The 16,781-nt window shown below is 42.6% G+C and overlaps 1 protein-coding gene and 1 long non-coding RNA gene across 4 annotated transcripts in view; both read right to left on the bottom strand.

The window, feature by feature from the left end:
• Positions 1 to 4,605: 4,605 nt before the first annotated feature.
• Positions 4,606 to 12,643, bottom strand: zic6 (zic family member 6). 2 transcript variants are annotated; one of them, XM_077021186.1, is made up of 3 exons: positions 12,464 to 12,643; positions 10,769 to 11,978; positions 4,606 to 9,026 (listed from the first exon to the last, which is right to left on the bottom strand). In XM_077021186.1, the coding sequence occupies exons 2-3, from the start codon at positions 11,727 to 11,729 to the stop codon at positions 8,407 to 8,409; spliced, it is 1,581 nt and encodes a 526-aa protein (XP_076877301.1). In that variant the 5' UTR covers positions 11,730 to 11,978; positions 12,464 to 12,643; the 3' UTR covers positions 4,606 to 8,406. The 2 variants fall into 2 exon arrangements, with proteins under 2 accessions (XP_076877301.1, XP_076877302.1); XM_077021187.1 differs by lacking the exon at positions 12,464 to 12,643 and having other exon boundaries at positions 10,769 to 11,512.
• A 783-nt stretch (positions 12,644 to 13,426) lies between these two features.
• The window catches only part of LOC143526654 (uncharacterized), a 59,938-nt gene continuing 56,583 nt past the window's right edge, over positions 13,427 to 16,781 (bottom strand). For both annotated transcript variants that reach the window (XR_013133915.1, XR_013133914.1), the window contains one exon: positions 13,427 to 14,280. This is a non-coding gene — a long non-coding RNA (uncharacterized LOC143526654). The remainder of the gene's footprint in view (positions 14,281 to 16,781) is intronic.

Genomic DNA, 16,781 nt, shown 5'->3' on the forward strand with positions numbered 1-16,781 from the left:
ACATTTACCTACAGCCTCCTTTAGTTCATTGTGGCTCCTCCCTCAAGAAACCCCTCCACCAATCGTAGTGAGACACTGCAGCATCCTGATGTCAATCAAGGCAAATGCGTCTTTTCCATTTCCTGCTGCACTTGGTGGCATAAATGTTCATGAGACATGAGCTTTCACTCACTTTCTTCATCCTCGTCCTGCAGGTTGAACACGCAGAGCCCTTCTGAGTTATACAGTGCAGTGGCATAACTCTGTCACTTACATAACAGCAAAAATGTCTCGTGTCACATTCACGAGGGCAGTAATGCAGGTTTATGTAAATGTCGGAGACAGTAATTACTCCGGCTCTATTCCCTGTTCATAATGGGCTACAGGAATTCCAGAAGTTACGTTCCATCCTTCACTGTGCATGGATTTTTGCTCCACCACTTAATCTACACATCTAAAGCAGGGATCTCTCTCTTCTCTGACCAGCTGAATGATCACGGCTTCGTGTCTTCCTCTGCCTGCGTCAAAGCTGCTGGCTCTGGCTGTAATGACCTCCGTTTATGCGGAGGGGTCATCACAGATGAGAGGTGGGTCAGAGGAACACCTGGCCTGCTCTCACAGAAGCCAGAAAAAGTGACGCTTAAAGTCGTCTGAAGGGACAAAAGTCGTCATTTGACAAAGTATCGTGACAGAGATGCTACAGACATCAGAGAGGTTCTACGATTCACTTCAAATCGCGTCGCGCTTCCAGAGGCAGGAATGTGTATCTTATTCACCGTTAAAGACATGAAGGTTGGGTTTATTGATTTTACTTCCTGTCCCAAAGCTCACTGCCTGCACCGCTCCGACTTTGAGCGCAGACACAAACTCCGCAGTGTTGGAGCGTCTGCTGTCTAGCGGTCCCCAGTGGATGTTGTTATAGGATATCATACTCTTTTCTTTTTGAAGTCATTATAAAGTGTCTGTGTAGCAGTGGAATTGTGTTAGAAGGTAGGGCTTAGAAGGAGAGATGGAATCAAAGGAGAGACGGACAGAAAGAGTCAAAGGAGAGGAGGACAGGAGGAAGGGGATCGATGGAGCGTCGGCCCGACACCTCCGTCTTGCTGAGTTCCTCGGTGCAGAGGGTCAGCACCAAACCAAATCCGATTTGTCCCAAGCATGTCACCGCCTTGAAGCTGCATACCGTCTCGGAGAGGAAGCTCGGGCTGTAATTGAAAAGGCCCGGGGAGACGTCGTAGGCTGAACCTCCCCCGCTCAGGCTGCTATATCCACCATTTACCATCCATCACTCTGGAGTTTGGCCCCAAGGTGCTAGTGTAACACTGAGAGGTTAACAGCAAGATCACTAGTACTCACTTACTGCTTCCCGAACCCACAGGCCTGCAGGCGTACACACACACACACACACACACACACACACACACACACACACACACACACACACACACACACACACACACTCATGATTGTGCTCTAGCACACATGGCCACAAACAGCCGAAGAAGCTGCATCAAGTACACATCGATTCATTTGCAGCATAGTGGAGACTGAGAACATTGACAGTAGTGTGCTCAGAGGATGAATGGACTTCAATTGGGGAAGTGATCAGAAACACCATCCTTCCTTTAGATGTTGAGTTCACAGGCTTGATTACACAGCCCCCTTGCCTTGCATCCTGCTACAGATAAAATTAAACACTGACGATTACGCGCTACTTTGAAATATCCTGGATCAAGATCAGTGCAAGCCCTGATTTAAATGCAATCTCATAAGGCATCTTGTTTTCCAGTGAGACAGTCTAATATCCGGTGAGAGGCCTGCATTGTTGCTAATGAAAAAGACAACAGAAACTTGAATGTTTCTGCCACCTGCTTATCTGGTCAAAAGGATTCTGTTCAGATGCACTTTACCATTTTTCTGCAAGTTCCCCAGATGCATTCAATGTCATTCGTATCACTGACTATCTGCAGAAAATAACGATATGCAAATTAAACAAAGGAACACCTCGATGCGGCTCTGACACTCATTCGACCAGATCATTCGGCTTCAGTGCAATATCCTACCCCCCCCCCCCCCCCCCACTTAAGCCCCACCCCTTTTTTTAGCACATTCAGCTGGCCTCTAGCACACACAAGGTCTGCCAGTATGCCCTTTGCCAAAGAAGTGGAGGACACAGAGCTGGTCTCTAATGAAAAGGATCTGGAGGGAAGATCAGAGAAACGGTCTGATGGCAGTGGTCACCCTCTCTGAAAGCACAGCACTGCTCTGGAGAGTCAGGACCATACTCAAAGCTACCATCACCCAGCCACCGCCTTCAAACAAGGCGCATCTGAGACATGTAAGTCCGTGATGGTGAGAAAAGGGACCGACTTTGTTCCCTGAGTCCCCGTGTCTAATGTAGACCTCTGCTTAAGATGTCCATGCAGGACCTGTTGTTGCATCCTGCCAGAAGATAACAGCAAGACAGCGGCGTGAGCCAATTGGCTGAGAGCAGACCTTTAATGTCTTCCCCACTGCCTTCAGAAGCAGTCATCACAAACTGTCAAATATCTCATATGTAAGGCATGGATAATGAATGAAAAAAAAAGAGTTTAAAAAAAAATGTCCACAGGGGTGAAAAGATACCAAAAAATGTATCAAAAGGCAAAAATGCATCAGATACTGAGCAGAGTAGAGACTGCTGCTCAGCTCAGACTGACGCCGAGTTGAATCAGCGCACTAAAAAGCAGAGATAGAAATTTAAACCAAAATAATTTACAAAACGTATTTCGGACAGCTTATCAGGAGACTTGACGTCAGCACTGTGTGTCAGAAGCAAACGAATAAGCTACCATTTGATCATTTTGTACCAGCTGAACTACACTGGGAACTGGCGCCATGTCTGCCCTGTAGATGAAGGTGATTGAGAACTACAAACTACACCTACTACGTCACCACCAACAGGCGCAGGGGCACTAAACTGCACTCATATGTCATTTCCCCTGCAAGGAAACACAACGAATATTACAGCCATGGTCCTAAAACATGCAGTGACCTTGCACATATTAATCATCGAGCTAATGCATGACCTTTGTTTGTGAGAATAACAGGGGCAAGTTAGCTCACTAAGATATTCATGATACATGATACAACACTTTCGCTGAGTTGTATTTCTCGCTGCTCTCCCACGTTTCATCTATTTGATAGGCTCATTACGGTCTCACCTCGAAAATCAATTTGCCTGCATGGCTAGCATCACTCTCATTACACGCAGCTAGCATCAGAAGAACACGTGTGCCAAGATTTCAAAGCTTCGCACAGCCCGCTTGGATAGAGATAAATGAAAAATCCACTAAGAAGTGGGTTGAGCTGCAGTTATACAGAGAGAGCAAAGGTCTAGAGTCTGGCGAGTGTGTGTGTGTGTGTGGGCGCACGCATCAAGTACTCGTGCACACGTGTGCGACTGCGTGAGCTGTCGCGTATGCAAGAAAGGGCCGGTGCGGTAAAAGCGGAGTGAAAATGGAGGCCGATCGAGGGGAGGTTCTGGGAGGTTCAGAGGCAACGGGAAGGCCAGGGGCACAGAAACTCCTAACTGCCACAGGACCACACCGAAGGGGCAGGCAGATTAAGGGGCCCGCACTGCCATGTGGAGGGGGTGGGGGGGGGGGGGGGGGGGGGGCTAGGAGCACGCGGCACGGCGGCTGACGGGAGAGTGATGTGGCGGGCCCTGCTGGCCAGGGGGGGCGGGGGGGGCGCACATGGCTGCTGATATAAAAGGAGCTCCCACCAGGGCACCAGCTCCACTGGTCTGAGCTGGAGACACTCTGAAGAGGCAGAAATCCAATTAAAATCACACCCCATCGGGCCCGAACAGCGAACGCCCCCTCGCCAGGCTCACACTGCCTCACACCACCCGACTCTGTGCGAGGCTTTGGAGCTGAGGACATGGGAGGATGTGGAGACCAGACCACGGCATTCAGGAGTCTTCTGTAGCAGTAACGACATATCAGAACCAAATTTGCCTGTGACACCAAACCTGCCCCATAACAATAGCCCTGGGCAGTTCTGAACTTGGGTGGAACTGGCTTACACGTAGGTCGAATCACTGGAGGCATCACACCATACGCATCGCGACCAAATCCAAGGCACTGCCTGGTGTTGCTAGGCAGAAATAGTTTGGGCAAAAGTGAAAACAGGTGGGGAGAGAGGTTGGAGCATCCTGTAATCTCGGGCAATGACATTAAAGAGAAATGGGGCGAGGGTGTGGTTGGCCAGCTCTCTCTTGAACATTACCATTGCTTCACGGATTGGAAGATACAAAGCGAATGCTTTCGGAATACATAAACTGTGGGTTTTAAAGGGTGGGGTGGCAAGGGGGGGGGGGTGGATCTTGGTTCAATGTACGCATCACCACGGAAGCTGCAGAGCCAATCAAGTGCAGAGTGCTCTCAAGTGAACACGCTTATCTAAAAGCAATCATGTATGCAGCAGTGTCAATGTCCATCAAAAACCTCAGTGATTAGATGCACCATGGCTGAGGTCAAAAAACACACTAATGTGAATAAGAAATCAGCATTGAATAATAAGACTGCAGGATAAAAAAAAAAAAACAGAGAAGGTCCCCATACTGGATATTTTTGTGTTTATCTTCACCTAAATGACCAAAAATCCCAGGAGCCTATAGGCCTACAAAATATACAACCAAATCTAGAACTAGTGATTACTGTAGTTTCTAAAATTCCAAAGATCATCTGTTTATATTTATCTGAAGCACTCGTGGGGAAATTCAGTTCTATTCAGCAAGCAGAGTGAGACTCACAGCGGTTAGCAGACGGTCCTTCTGGCCAGCTCGGAGTCGGACCGCATCGCTGTTAATTGCCTACAGCATTCACTAGCATGCTAACATGAGCTCCTGCACACCGGAAGGAAAAAAGTCCCCAACAGGTGATGGCCGCAATGTATGAGGTGCTGTCTGTCCAGCTAACAGCATGTCTGGTGTTGGGGCACAAAACCTCAGAGAGAGCAACCTTTTCCAGCGAGGCACCTGTTATTTCTGACAGGCAGATGGAGCTTGAAACAGAGGGTTTAAACCTTTTAATGGCTTTTCGTTTATTTTCCTGATCTGATGTTTATGGGCAGACACATCGGGCCAAGTGTGATGTGCTGGCATCATCGATCAGTGCGTTTTGTGAGGGGAACCCAGAGAAACTCCAGGGGCTGGAGGCTCGTGGAGATCAACAGTGCTTGATTAACAAAGCAAAAACATGATCGGTTCTTTCCAGCACAGACACTTACAGCAGCCATCGTACATCCCAGTTCTGGGAGCACTGAGCAATCGGATTTATGATGGCTTGAATATAACTATATAGAACAATGTATGGTTTTTGCATTGAATAAAAACTGCTATTTGCACTGAGTAAAGTCATGGCAATGAGAGAGCTGTCACAAATGCATAGCGAACAAATGAAGTGCTTGGTCAAAGGTTTAAATGATGCACTTCTGGTTAAAATGTACAACAATTACATGGAACAATGTAGGAATGACTTTCCTACAAAAAGGTAAGTTACTACTATCTGAAACATGTCAATCAATCAATCAATCAAATTTTATTTATATAGCGCTTTTTACAACAGTTGTTGTCACAAAGCAGCTTTACAAGTGCCGAGTCCTAGCCCCCAGTGAGCAAGCCATGTCTGAAGCATGTCTAATTATACAGGTAATGCTCCTTAACACTGCAAACACTGAGGTTTTCCTTAGCTGAGGTAAAAATCTGTCACCGGCATTGGTAGGCTAATTTCCACACTCAGAATAATTATCTGAAGACTCAAATGTAAAATAAAGACATATTTAATATTCGTAATTAATAGTAATTTCAACACAGGCCTCATTCCAAAGTTTGTCTTACTTGAACAACTTTCTTAAATGCACTCCACAGTTCACAAATTCTGTCTTAGAATGTCTTCATGTTTATTATATGAGGAAAGTTTAATATCCACAAAAGGGGAATTTATGAATCTATCATGTGTAGGCCTCAAGACATAATTAAATGCATGAGCAAAATCAGGTCAGTCCATATTTTGATGGGAGCCATGCGTGATCAAAGGCCAAACCTATTTTCTTTACAAAGAAAATGGATAATAGACACGTTCATGCCTTGTGACTCATTTCAAATAGTAATAAACAGCATTGTACTCATTATTATTGTCAGTGTGCTAAATTCTGTGGTCACAGTAAAGCAACAATGAGTCACTACCCTTGACAATAGTAACAGGACTTGTAAACTATGAATGAGCTGCAATCATCTCATAGAAATTAAATGATCGTAATGTTGAAAGACTTTAGCCTTGGCATTTTAAATCAAGCAGAAAAGACTGAACCTTCGCACACCAAAATGAATGAACGAATACACATGTATCTCCCCACAAATTTCCACACAATAACGGTCTAACTCCAAAAAAGATGTCAGCAAGTTGACAAAAGCTGACCAAACAACCTTCCGGCCTCCGTATCCCTCCGCCAGCCATCCAAGGAAACTTCCAGAACCAATGCATGCGTTATGGAGGCATATGTCAGACGTTTTAACATCATTCATTATTTTCAGGGAAAACTGACGACACTATTCGACCGAAACTTTACAGTAGATCAAAGGCACGTGGCTTCTCTTTCCCTAGACGAATCGGTTATCATGCCGGTAAAACCATGAAAGTTTTGGTTAATTGCTTAATGAGTTCAGCGTGGAAAAATATCCCTCACCACCTTCGATTGATCTACGATAATGTATAGGATTACAAAAGTCAAGGTGATTCATTTATTAATCACCAAATGAGTACGTATTTGCATTTTTGCTACTTTTTATATAACCTAAAACAGGACATCTGTCAGCGGACCGTTAAGCGTGCGCCAAGAGGTCCACAGAAGTCTGTGCTTTAGTGCAAATGCACTCTTCAGAGACACAGCATGGTCCTTATGAGTCTAGGGTCGCTGATCCAATGTACACCAGGTGGACATGAAGCAATGAATCGGGCAGCACCAGCCGTCTCTGTGTATGTTATCTACGAACTGGGCTTTTCTACAGTACCCTTAGCGTTCAATGTGATAGCCAATATCGGAGAAATGAAGTTCATAATGATGAAGCCCAACGCAGCGCGACTAATGTAAAACGAGGCGTTCGGGAGACTGCCGCATTGCCGTTTGTCTATTAGCATATTTGATTTAGTCTACAATAATTAATTTGGGATCAACTCAAAATGTGTCAAGTTTTAGACAGAACGGTGAATAAGCTGGACTTCTGATCAAAAGCACCCGGGTGCCCTGCCCACCACTTTCCTAATTACCTGGAGCTCGTGTGACGCTAATTCATTTCCAAGAAACCTTTGCAATCAATACTCGTAACGCAGAAACAATCACATGACACAAAATGTTCATTCCGACTCTACAGAACGTTTTCTTTAAGAATGGATTGAGTTTAATCACACCCGGCCTGATCAAAGAGAATAAAGACACTTTAATGAAATCTTGAATGCATAATTAATGATACAGTATATACAGTAGAATTTTAATTAAACATTTAATTAAACATTATGAGTGACTGGGTGTGGGTTGTAAATGTTAAAATGTTACCCGACTATTATATATATTTATACATTAAATATAAATATATCACTTTTATATCAAACTTTTATATCATAAAAGTTTGGCAAAAAGTATGAAATCGTGTAGATGTATACAAAAGAGAAAGCATTTTGAACCATGGGTTCTCCAATCAAGAAGAAAGTTTCGTCCGTCGAGGGTTAAACGGCAGTTAAGCAAATAATATTGTTTTCTCTCTAAGCTGTTGCATTCTGGCGCACGGTGTGAACTAACATGCACATAAAACACTGTATTTCCAATCAACTGGACAGGCCTACAAGAGTAAAAAAGAGTTTTCAACACATAGAAAGTGAGATGGTCTATTTAAGCCGCAGATTCTCGTTGCATTACATAAGATCCTCGTTTAAAATGGCCTCACGACTCCCAAATATTGTTGTCATAATTGTCTTAAAATTCTCTTGTACATATAATAACATAAATTTGAAATCGTATTGGCATTTATGTACCTCTGAATTCGTCTCATAAAATATTTAGACTATATATTATGAATAAAAAGAGACAGAGTGCGTATAAGCTACTAACAACATTTCAAGTCCAGTGATGGGTGAAGCACACACACTCTAGATTGGGTTAAAGAATATCACCAGCACAGTTCAAACACCATTACACGAATAACGTCATGTACAATGGACAAAATCTCACAGTAACAAATTGCACTATGCTATTTAAACAGCTGACAAATTCCTAGCGGCCCGTCTCACCAGCCAATGTAAGCAGCCCACAGGCTTTAATACATGTTGAATCCAAGCCTAAATCACATCGCCACGTTAACCCCTCTCATGTCTTCAGCGGAACATATCATAAATCATTATTACACTGTTTGGACGAGAAGGTCTCCACGCCACCATGACACGTGTACCAGCCATTTACGAGACCCTTTTGGAAAGGTGGGTTCGTTGAAAAGGTCCTGTGGCTAGGGGCGAAAGTGGGGCTCGCTTGGCTACATGCAAACTGGGCGGTATCGGGTCTATAATTGCCCCGGTGTATCAACAATGGGTCCAGGAGGGACTGAGGCCTGTGCGGCGTATAGTCCAAACTGTTGTCAAACGTGTGATGGAAACGTGACCTCAGTGTTGACTCGCCGAGAGTCTCGGGGGACAGGGACTCTCGCGAGGGGGCGGGCGGCGGTGCCCGCGTCAGTGTGGCGGGGGGCGATGCGTCGTGATGCTCGGTCACCTCGGGAGACCTCGGCTCCGCAAGGTGCTCACCGTCCTCGCTGACTTTGGCAATGTAAGCCCTGCAGTGCAGTTTCATGTGTTTGCGGAGGGAGCTGGGGTGTGTGTAACATTTCTCACAGCCTCTGACCTTACACGTGTAGGGCTTGTCGCTGGAGTGCACGTGAGAATGCTTCTTCCGGTCACTGCTATTCGCAAACCTCCGATTGCAGCCCTCAAATTCACATTTAAAAGGCTTCTCACCTATACGGGCAAAAGAGGGAGGGGTCAGCAGCGTCACGGGCAATATAGCCTGTATATATTTTTTAAATTTAAATATATTAATATTATTCCAACCTGTCACAAAATCTGCATTCGGCAAGTCTAAACCCAAGTGAACAGGTTCCTTTTTTATTTTTTAGAGTTATAACACTCACGTCAGACAGTGTTAATATAATATATATACATTTGTCTCATAACTTTGCACGGTCTATAACTATAAAAGGTAATAAAACGAAATCTAATGACATACTTTTAATTTGATTTCATTTTGGACCATTTAGGAACCTCAAACTTCATGTGTACAATTAGTTCCGCTACTTTGTTGCTTAGGAAACCTGGACCAAAGACTGGAGTGGTAATTAGAGATATCTCCACTTCAAGAAAAAGATTTCACCCATCTACCGACGACTTTTAAAATTCTCGATTACCGACAAGACGGTGACGTTCTGAATGAGACTGTAGATAAGCTCTCCGATTACAGACCGCTAAACTAGACTATAGAAAATATTGGTGACATCATGTAAATAATTTTAGTTATTGGATAAATTATTTGGAGTAATGCGCACGGTCGCCTACAGGCCTAACGGTGAAAACTATTTCAGACAAAATAAATAAATTAAAAAATTAAAACAATTTCCTGAACCCGTCATGGTTATAAACAGTAAGACTTTTCTTTTTAATGCAGAGTCCGCCAAGGTGACTCAGCGTAGTCCTCTGTAGAACAGTTAATCACCACAGGGGAAATACTAGCCCACGGAGTCTCTAGTGACACTCCTCCGGTTATAGGATACGTGGGCAATGTCATTGAGTCATCATCATATTCGTAGGCTATAGGCTACAAACTATTTACAAAGATCACAGTAAAAACAAATATGTACACTGTTGTATTATTTATTGAGCAAACGTCATTATTTGAAGGAATAATATGACGTCAGTTGTCCGTTCACTTGCCAAGCGCGAAGCACGTAGCGCGCGCGCGAGCACGGAGACGTTCCTACCGGGACTTCAGCTGTGCACAACGTAAACGCTACGTCACAGCTCTCCGGTGTCCCGGGCTTTATTTATTTATTTCACTGCATGAATGAGAGGCACCCAAACAACCTGCCCATGAGAACTGCCTTCTTTTCACTACGTCAACTACTTTACTATAGCCAGCGTTCAGACCTGAAACGAGCTCATTTATATCACCTGTTAAATAACATTATTTAATATTATTAACAAATAAATGTAAACTTCTATTTAAAAAACTAACGTAATTTTATAGTAAAGGAAGACATACCTCAGCGAAATGAAATATGCTGAGTAATGTTATTTTTATATTAGTTTTTTTTTTCGTAAACAGTGTTACGTTTCCTACGTCAAAATTAATTACATAAATTGTCATTTATAAATATATCGTCGGTTAAAATATTTCCTGGAGAACAAATATTTATGGGAAATCTGTACAATGTCCACGTTCTTATGAAGTACGCGGCACGCGCTATAAGGACAGGTTTTGTCCGTTTGTTTACCCTCCTTCTCTCTCTCTCTCTCTCTCACTTTCTCTCTCTCTCTCTCTCTTTGTTTTGTTTTGTTGCGTTTGGGGGGGGGGGTTAATTATTTTTGCCGGTTAGTCAAGAAATGTACAGAAAGCGGAGTGACTACAATGCTACAGCAAAATATAGCCGAAAATTATTCGAAATTAGTAGGCCTGTTAATATTATTATTGTTATTATTTCACCAACCTGTGTGTGTTCTCTTGTGAATCTTGAGGTTTTCGGATCTTGCAAAAACTTTCTCACATCCATGAAAGGGACAGGGAAAGGGCTTTTCCCCTGTGTGGACTCTGACATGGTTGACCAGCTTGTATTTGGCTTTGAAAGGCTTCCTCTCCCTGGGACAATTCTCCCATCGACACACGTACTCAGAGTGCTCCGGTCCCCCGACATGTTCAATCGTCACATGGGTGACGAGTTCATACATGGTCCCGAAAGTCCTGGCACACGGTGGCTTGCCAGCACCTTCCTGGCCGTCACTCCACTTACACACCAGCTCGTGCGCTGCACTCTGCCTCGAACACCTGAGGAATGCGTCTCCCCCTGTTCGCTGCATGGCCATGTTCAGCGGTTTATACAGACCCAAAAACTGGGTGACCAGCTGCTGGCTGTTGGCCCGCGGGCCGCTGTGGGTTTGCGCGTAAGGATGCGTTCTTGAAAGAATATCTCCGGGAAGACCCAACATCACTTGGCCGCTGAGGTCTCTGGTCGCCTCGGTGGACGCGTGGGCCTGCTCCTGATACGTGGCGAAGAACGCGTGGCTTCTGTTATCTCTATAGTTGTGGAGGTCACGGTACCTTCCAAGAGCGCCATGATGGTTGGGTCTCGGCGCCAGCTGGTCAGTTACTGGTGGCATGCCTGCTCCTGACAGATTTGTCCCAATGATAATGCCCCTAGGACTGGCTTGGAAGCAGTGGCTAGTAAATCCAGTGTCTGCAAAATGGGGGACTGAATGGTCAGCATATGCAGTGGCCCTCGTCTCGGGGTAGTCTCGCAAATTGTGCGAGGGGCAGAGTTTTAAGGAACTGCCAGTGGGGTGCCCCGTGTGCTCCCCTGCCTGAGGTGGCAACATCACACTGGGTTCACTATTGCTCTCCCCAGGGTTAACACAAGAAAGAGGACAGGCACTAAACCTCGACAGGCTTGTCATGTTTTGTAGTAAGTTTGGCTGTGGGTCTGCGAAATCAACCAACCTTTAAAGCTTAAGATTTACCTACAACCCGTCTTCCCCATTTCAGTGCCGTGTATCATCTGCACGTGCGGTTCCTGGCCGTGAACCTCGCGAAGGCAGGAATCGGACCCAAGTTCGTTAAAGTTGGTGCGAGTCCCATGCCGTTCACTTTGCCCTCTTGATTTGTGGCAATAACCGTGGTAGTAAAATGCTCCGAACCAGGCCAGGCTGCAATATAAAAGCACAGCAGGCAAACCTGGTTTAAAAAAAAAAGGCGCTTTGGGATTGGTTGCAATGCCCGATGATTGACAGCGACGGGGTTTGTTTTAAAAGGAACACGCAGGCGTTCACCACACGACTCCGTTTTCAAATATCGCAGTAAAAATGCTTTGATAGGTGCCGCTTTTGCGCTGCCAAATACTGTTGGCTCTTTGACTCCTGGGTGTCGGTTTACAACTTTAAAATATCCTGGGATGGAAGCTCTAGATGTTAACGTCCAACGTGGACTGTAGTAAAATGACGTAGTAAGAGTTTGTGTTGGTAATTTGCTAAAAACAAACAGTCTAATAGTGTCTAGCAAGACACGCGACAATGTAGAAAGACAACGAAATCAGACTGGACAAAGCATACGCACTTTCCACATTTAAACAAGGTTACTCAAATATTTTCTCACGGGGTTGTACATTTAAACCTCAGTATTCACACATACTCACACACACAGGCCTATGTGCTTTTGGCTGCGATATAGGTAATAAATTACAAATATTCGCCGAACATAGTGGACAAGCCAGACTACGTTTGGCACATCTGCAACACGAGGGACAAAGACGTCGCGCTTTCTCGTTACTTCCAAGTGTTTCTCAGCGTTAGGGGAGCGTTGCGCTCACGGAGTCGGTTTGAACTTGATCTTTGGCTATATTTCAAATGCAATGCAATTCTGACGTCATACAACTTTGGCATTCATATATGTACACCCCATCGTGACACGTGAGAAAAATATAATCCGAATTATGTTTAATTAAATATTTATATATTTAAGGAAGAGAGTGTGATAACGATAATCTACAGAATGTAAACGTCTATTTGTCAATTTTCACCTTTAATTCGGTTTTGCAGCAAACTTAGACTAATGTAACCCCAAAAAATATAACAGAAGTGATTTCTAAAATAACCTATCACAGCAGTCGATTGTCAAATTTTATGAAGATGTAATAATGAGAACATATTTAAACGTGAGCACATTAGAATTACATTAGTGTTTTTCTTGTTGTTGGTCTAAACCTATGCACACAGTGCAGATTAGGACATGAACCATATAGTGTGTGTACACTGTTTGTCTTAATTTAATCTTAGTCCTGCACAACACAAGCCTGAATGTGATGAAGGGTTTCAGCCTTCAACCGCGTACATGCGCTGTGGAACTGAAACAAAAATAATTTTGGTGACCTCGTAGGTTGAATTGTTGTATTTGTAAGTCCCTCCAATACTGCTATCATTCACCATTCTGCCCTCTCTTCTTGTACATTTGTGTAAATATAATTTGCATAAAAATATTACTATTACTGTCTATCTAATTCTATTAATCCTACGCAATGTTTATGTCTAGCTTTCAAGCCATGCCCTTTAGATTCTAGTAAAAGTGAAGTAATTAATATTTTTCATCTTTTTGAATTAATCACTTTAGGCTGGAAGGAAGCGGAAAAGCACGTGAACACAGACAGAAAATACAGCGGAAACTACGTTTACGTTTTACGCACACTTCGCCGTCATAAAATCATGTTTCGTTACTAACCCACACGATCCGGTGTGTAGCCCTTCACCCTTTGACCGGAAGGAAATAAATCACACGCTATATAGCTAAAAAAAATGGTTAAATCTGTCCTCTTATAGCAACATAACAAGATTTACGTTACAGCTATAAGTTCATTAAAGATGACCCCATCTGGACATTAGTGTTTACAAAACCACAATTAAACTGTCCTTTCTATTGTGTTTTAGTAGAAGTTATTATTTGATGCACACACATTTAATCAATAGTCAAATAAGCAACAATAACCAAAATATATTTTAGTAACAGAGATGCACAAAAAATAAAAGAATAATGTGACAAGAACATTGTTTCGGTAATTTATTTTCTTGAAAAAATCATCTTATAACATTCCACCCCACAGATTATATCACAGATTAACCATAGATTATCTATACTGTGTGGCCTCAAGCCTCGACTATTAATTGTACAGTTTTTTCCTCCAGACAAGGGGAGGAGTGGGCATAATAATGACGTTGAACTTTAACGTCAGTTTCTTGGCTATCATATCTGAGGTCAGCAATCTCAGATGGGTCCAGCAGGCGGAACACATACCTGCACATTACATTTCACATTTTAACACACTGCAGAACAGAAGTTGTGCAGACCAACTGCCACAAATTATTTCCTTTCCAAAAACCCAACTCAAGGTAGCCTGGTCAGCAACCACGCTGATGCTAAACTCACAGCTATGTAGGCCATTCATTCTTCAGTGCTTTGTAACTACAGAAAAAAAGCAGAAAAGAAGGATGTAAGAGAGACACATACGTTTATGCACAAGATAAATGTGTATCTGCAATATTCGTGTTAGACTGATTTTGCAGAGAAGGCAAAACTTTTCTTTTTATAAAGTTGCCAAAGTCCAGATGTATTAACACTACTGTTGAATTACCACAAATGGTGATGACATATCAGCACTGGACTTTGTACAGTGTATATAAACTATATGTGTGTGTACACTATGTTTAATATAGTCACAGCGGTAATACATTTCTGTTATACGTCTGTTTGCATGTATGCAAGAGACAGACAGGGAGAGATGGAGAGAGAGAGAGGGGGAGAGGTAGAGGGGAGAGACAGACAGGGAGAGATGGAGAAAGATAAAGAGGAGAGACAGAGCTCATTAGGAACTTTACAAAGGTTATTAATCAAGATTTTGAGTTATCACATTACACATTAAAACAGGGTTTAAATTATGCTTCCACTCACTGCTAACGTATTGTGGCCTAATGGCATGTATGAAACTTTTGATGCTTCAGAAATCACGCACTTTGAGTTATTCTCCCTAAGGACAGATGTGTACTTTAGCTATCAGATTATCAAATACCTGAGCTTCTTCCTGTCCCCTCAACTTTAAAATCTCTGTTCTACTGACAAATTTGCTAATAAAGTTGATTATTGTGGTTGCTTTAGTACACACGACAAGATGCTTTGACCCACTGGATAAGCATTTTAAAACAGCTTTCATCTGTATGTTGTCTGTGCTGTGCATTTATAAATTAAATAATGAACTGAAAGATAAAGATCTTTTTTTTTATTGCAAGGAGGTACAAACGCCTTATTGCAAAATGGCAACACATCCATCAAAGCAGAATATAAAATTGAAAATGGAATAAAATTCGTCTTAAATACGAGAGAGATACTGCATTACCTTACATGGCTTTGGGTCGCTCGAGTTCCTGGAACACTGAATTTGTGTTCAGTAACTATTGGGTTAACTGCTGAGGAGAAAGTTTTATTGCATTGAACGCCTAAGCTACCTGCCACAAGCTACTGGTCCTAAAGCAAGATGAAAGACTAACTGAAGGAGCAAGAAACACGAATGTAAACATTTCTAAACCTTCTTTCCTTCATGTTTAAGTACGGTGACTACTTTTAATATTATTGCCCAGAGCTTATAGGCAATAGATCAGGCCCATTAAAACACAAGCTAAAATGTTTCAACTGGTAGTCCAGCTTGATAATTTAATCAAATAACAACACTTTATAACAACACATGAATTAATGCCAAGAAAAGTGGTTTATAATAGTTTTGGATAATTGAAGAATTAAGGTAATACAGTAACAGATAAAAGCGTTTCCTAATGAGCAATGTCTCATGCGCATGCTCATACCAAACACACACAATATATCTCATGTTTGATTATTTTAATCTACATGTGTATTACTCTACAAAAGAGTTACAATTATTTTATCAATTCATTAAAACAAACAACAACAATAATTCATAATAATAAATAACCTAGAAATACTAGAGATTGTAATTTCTAGAGAATGTTACTGTAGTCTGCTTCATTTTATAATACATGAATAGTCTCAACTTGAACATTTTACATATACTCCAAATTAGACCACCGAATTACTTGGAAAAATCAACAGGCCTTTGTCTTTTAGACTGTTTGTCCTTAATCGCAGTGTGTGCGTGTGTTTGCTGTTTGTGCGTATAATATATATATATATATATATATATATATAAGTTACTGGCTGTCACTTGTAAAAGTTCAAAACGGTCGTCATAAATCTGTATTCCGTGTGCGCGTGTGTGTGTGTGTGTGTGTGTGTGTGTGTGTGTGTGTGTGTGTGAGAGAGAGAGAGAGAGAGAGAGAGATGAGGGAAAGAGAAAGAGAGAGGGAAAGGAGGGAGACAGGAGAAGTGGGAGCGAGAGAAGAAGAGAGGAGGGGTCTTCGGGAGCTGTATGACACCGAGCAGGAGAGTGTCTGTATTATGTGTTTATGGTACTCTCTCTGGACGATGTGTTTTTAGAATAAATGTATGGACACACACAAGACCTACTTACCTTAAAAATTATCCTGTTAAATACGATGAGAAATTTAGGGGGTTTTTCACACTTGTACACCGATATTTTTACGGTCTATTTCTTGTCCGGCAAAAATCTTTCAGTACTGTTATATAGCTACTTGTAGCCGAGTCTAGTTGTGTTTCTAAGATTATCGTCCACCCCTGCCGTTCTCTTCCAAAATCAATAAATACATACGTATTAACTACACTTTACAAACATGGCCAATTGAAAAACTCTTAAAATCAGAACTTAAAGACTCACCTTAAATCATAATTAGGTTACAATGTCTTTTTTTTCTTGAAGACTGTCTTGTGTGTGCGGATAAGCAGAGGGCTGTAGCAGAATGAGACTGATCTGAAAGTTTGTTCTTGTTTCAGATCTCTTAACCACAGATCGTGCGCTCTTTCGGAGCCGGAGTGAGGGG

Source organism: Brachyhypopomus gauderio, chromosome 11, assembly GCF_052324685.1.
Source record: "Brachyhypopomus gauderio isolate BG-103 chromosome 11, BGAUD_0.2, whole genome shotgun sequence".
Taxonomy (NCBI): domain Eukaryota; kingdom Metazoa; phylum Chordata; class Actinopteri; order Gymnotiformes; family Hypopomidae; genus Brachyhypopomus; species Brachyhypopomus gauderio.

Excerpts from the sequence above, each read along its gene's own strand:
- zic6 (XM_077021186.1), bottom strand. The coding sequence starts at position 11,729 with ATGACAAGCCTGTCGAGGTTTAGTGCCTGTCCTCTTTCTTGTGTTAAC. Across the intron at positions 9,027-10,768 it reads TCACAAGAGAACACACACAG|GTGAGAAGCCTTTTAAATGT; the intron begins GTTGGTGAAATA and ends TTGCCCGTATAG.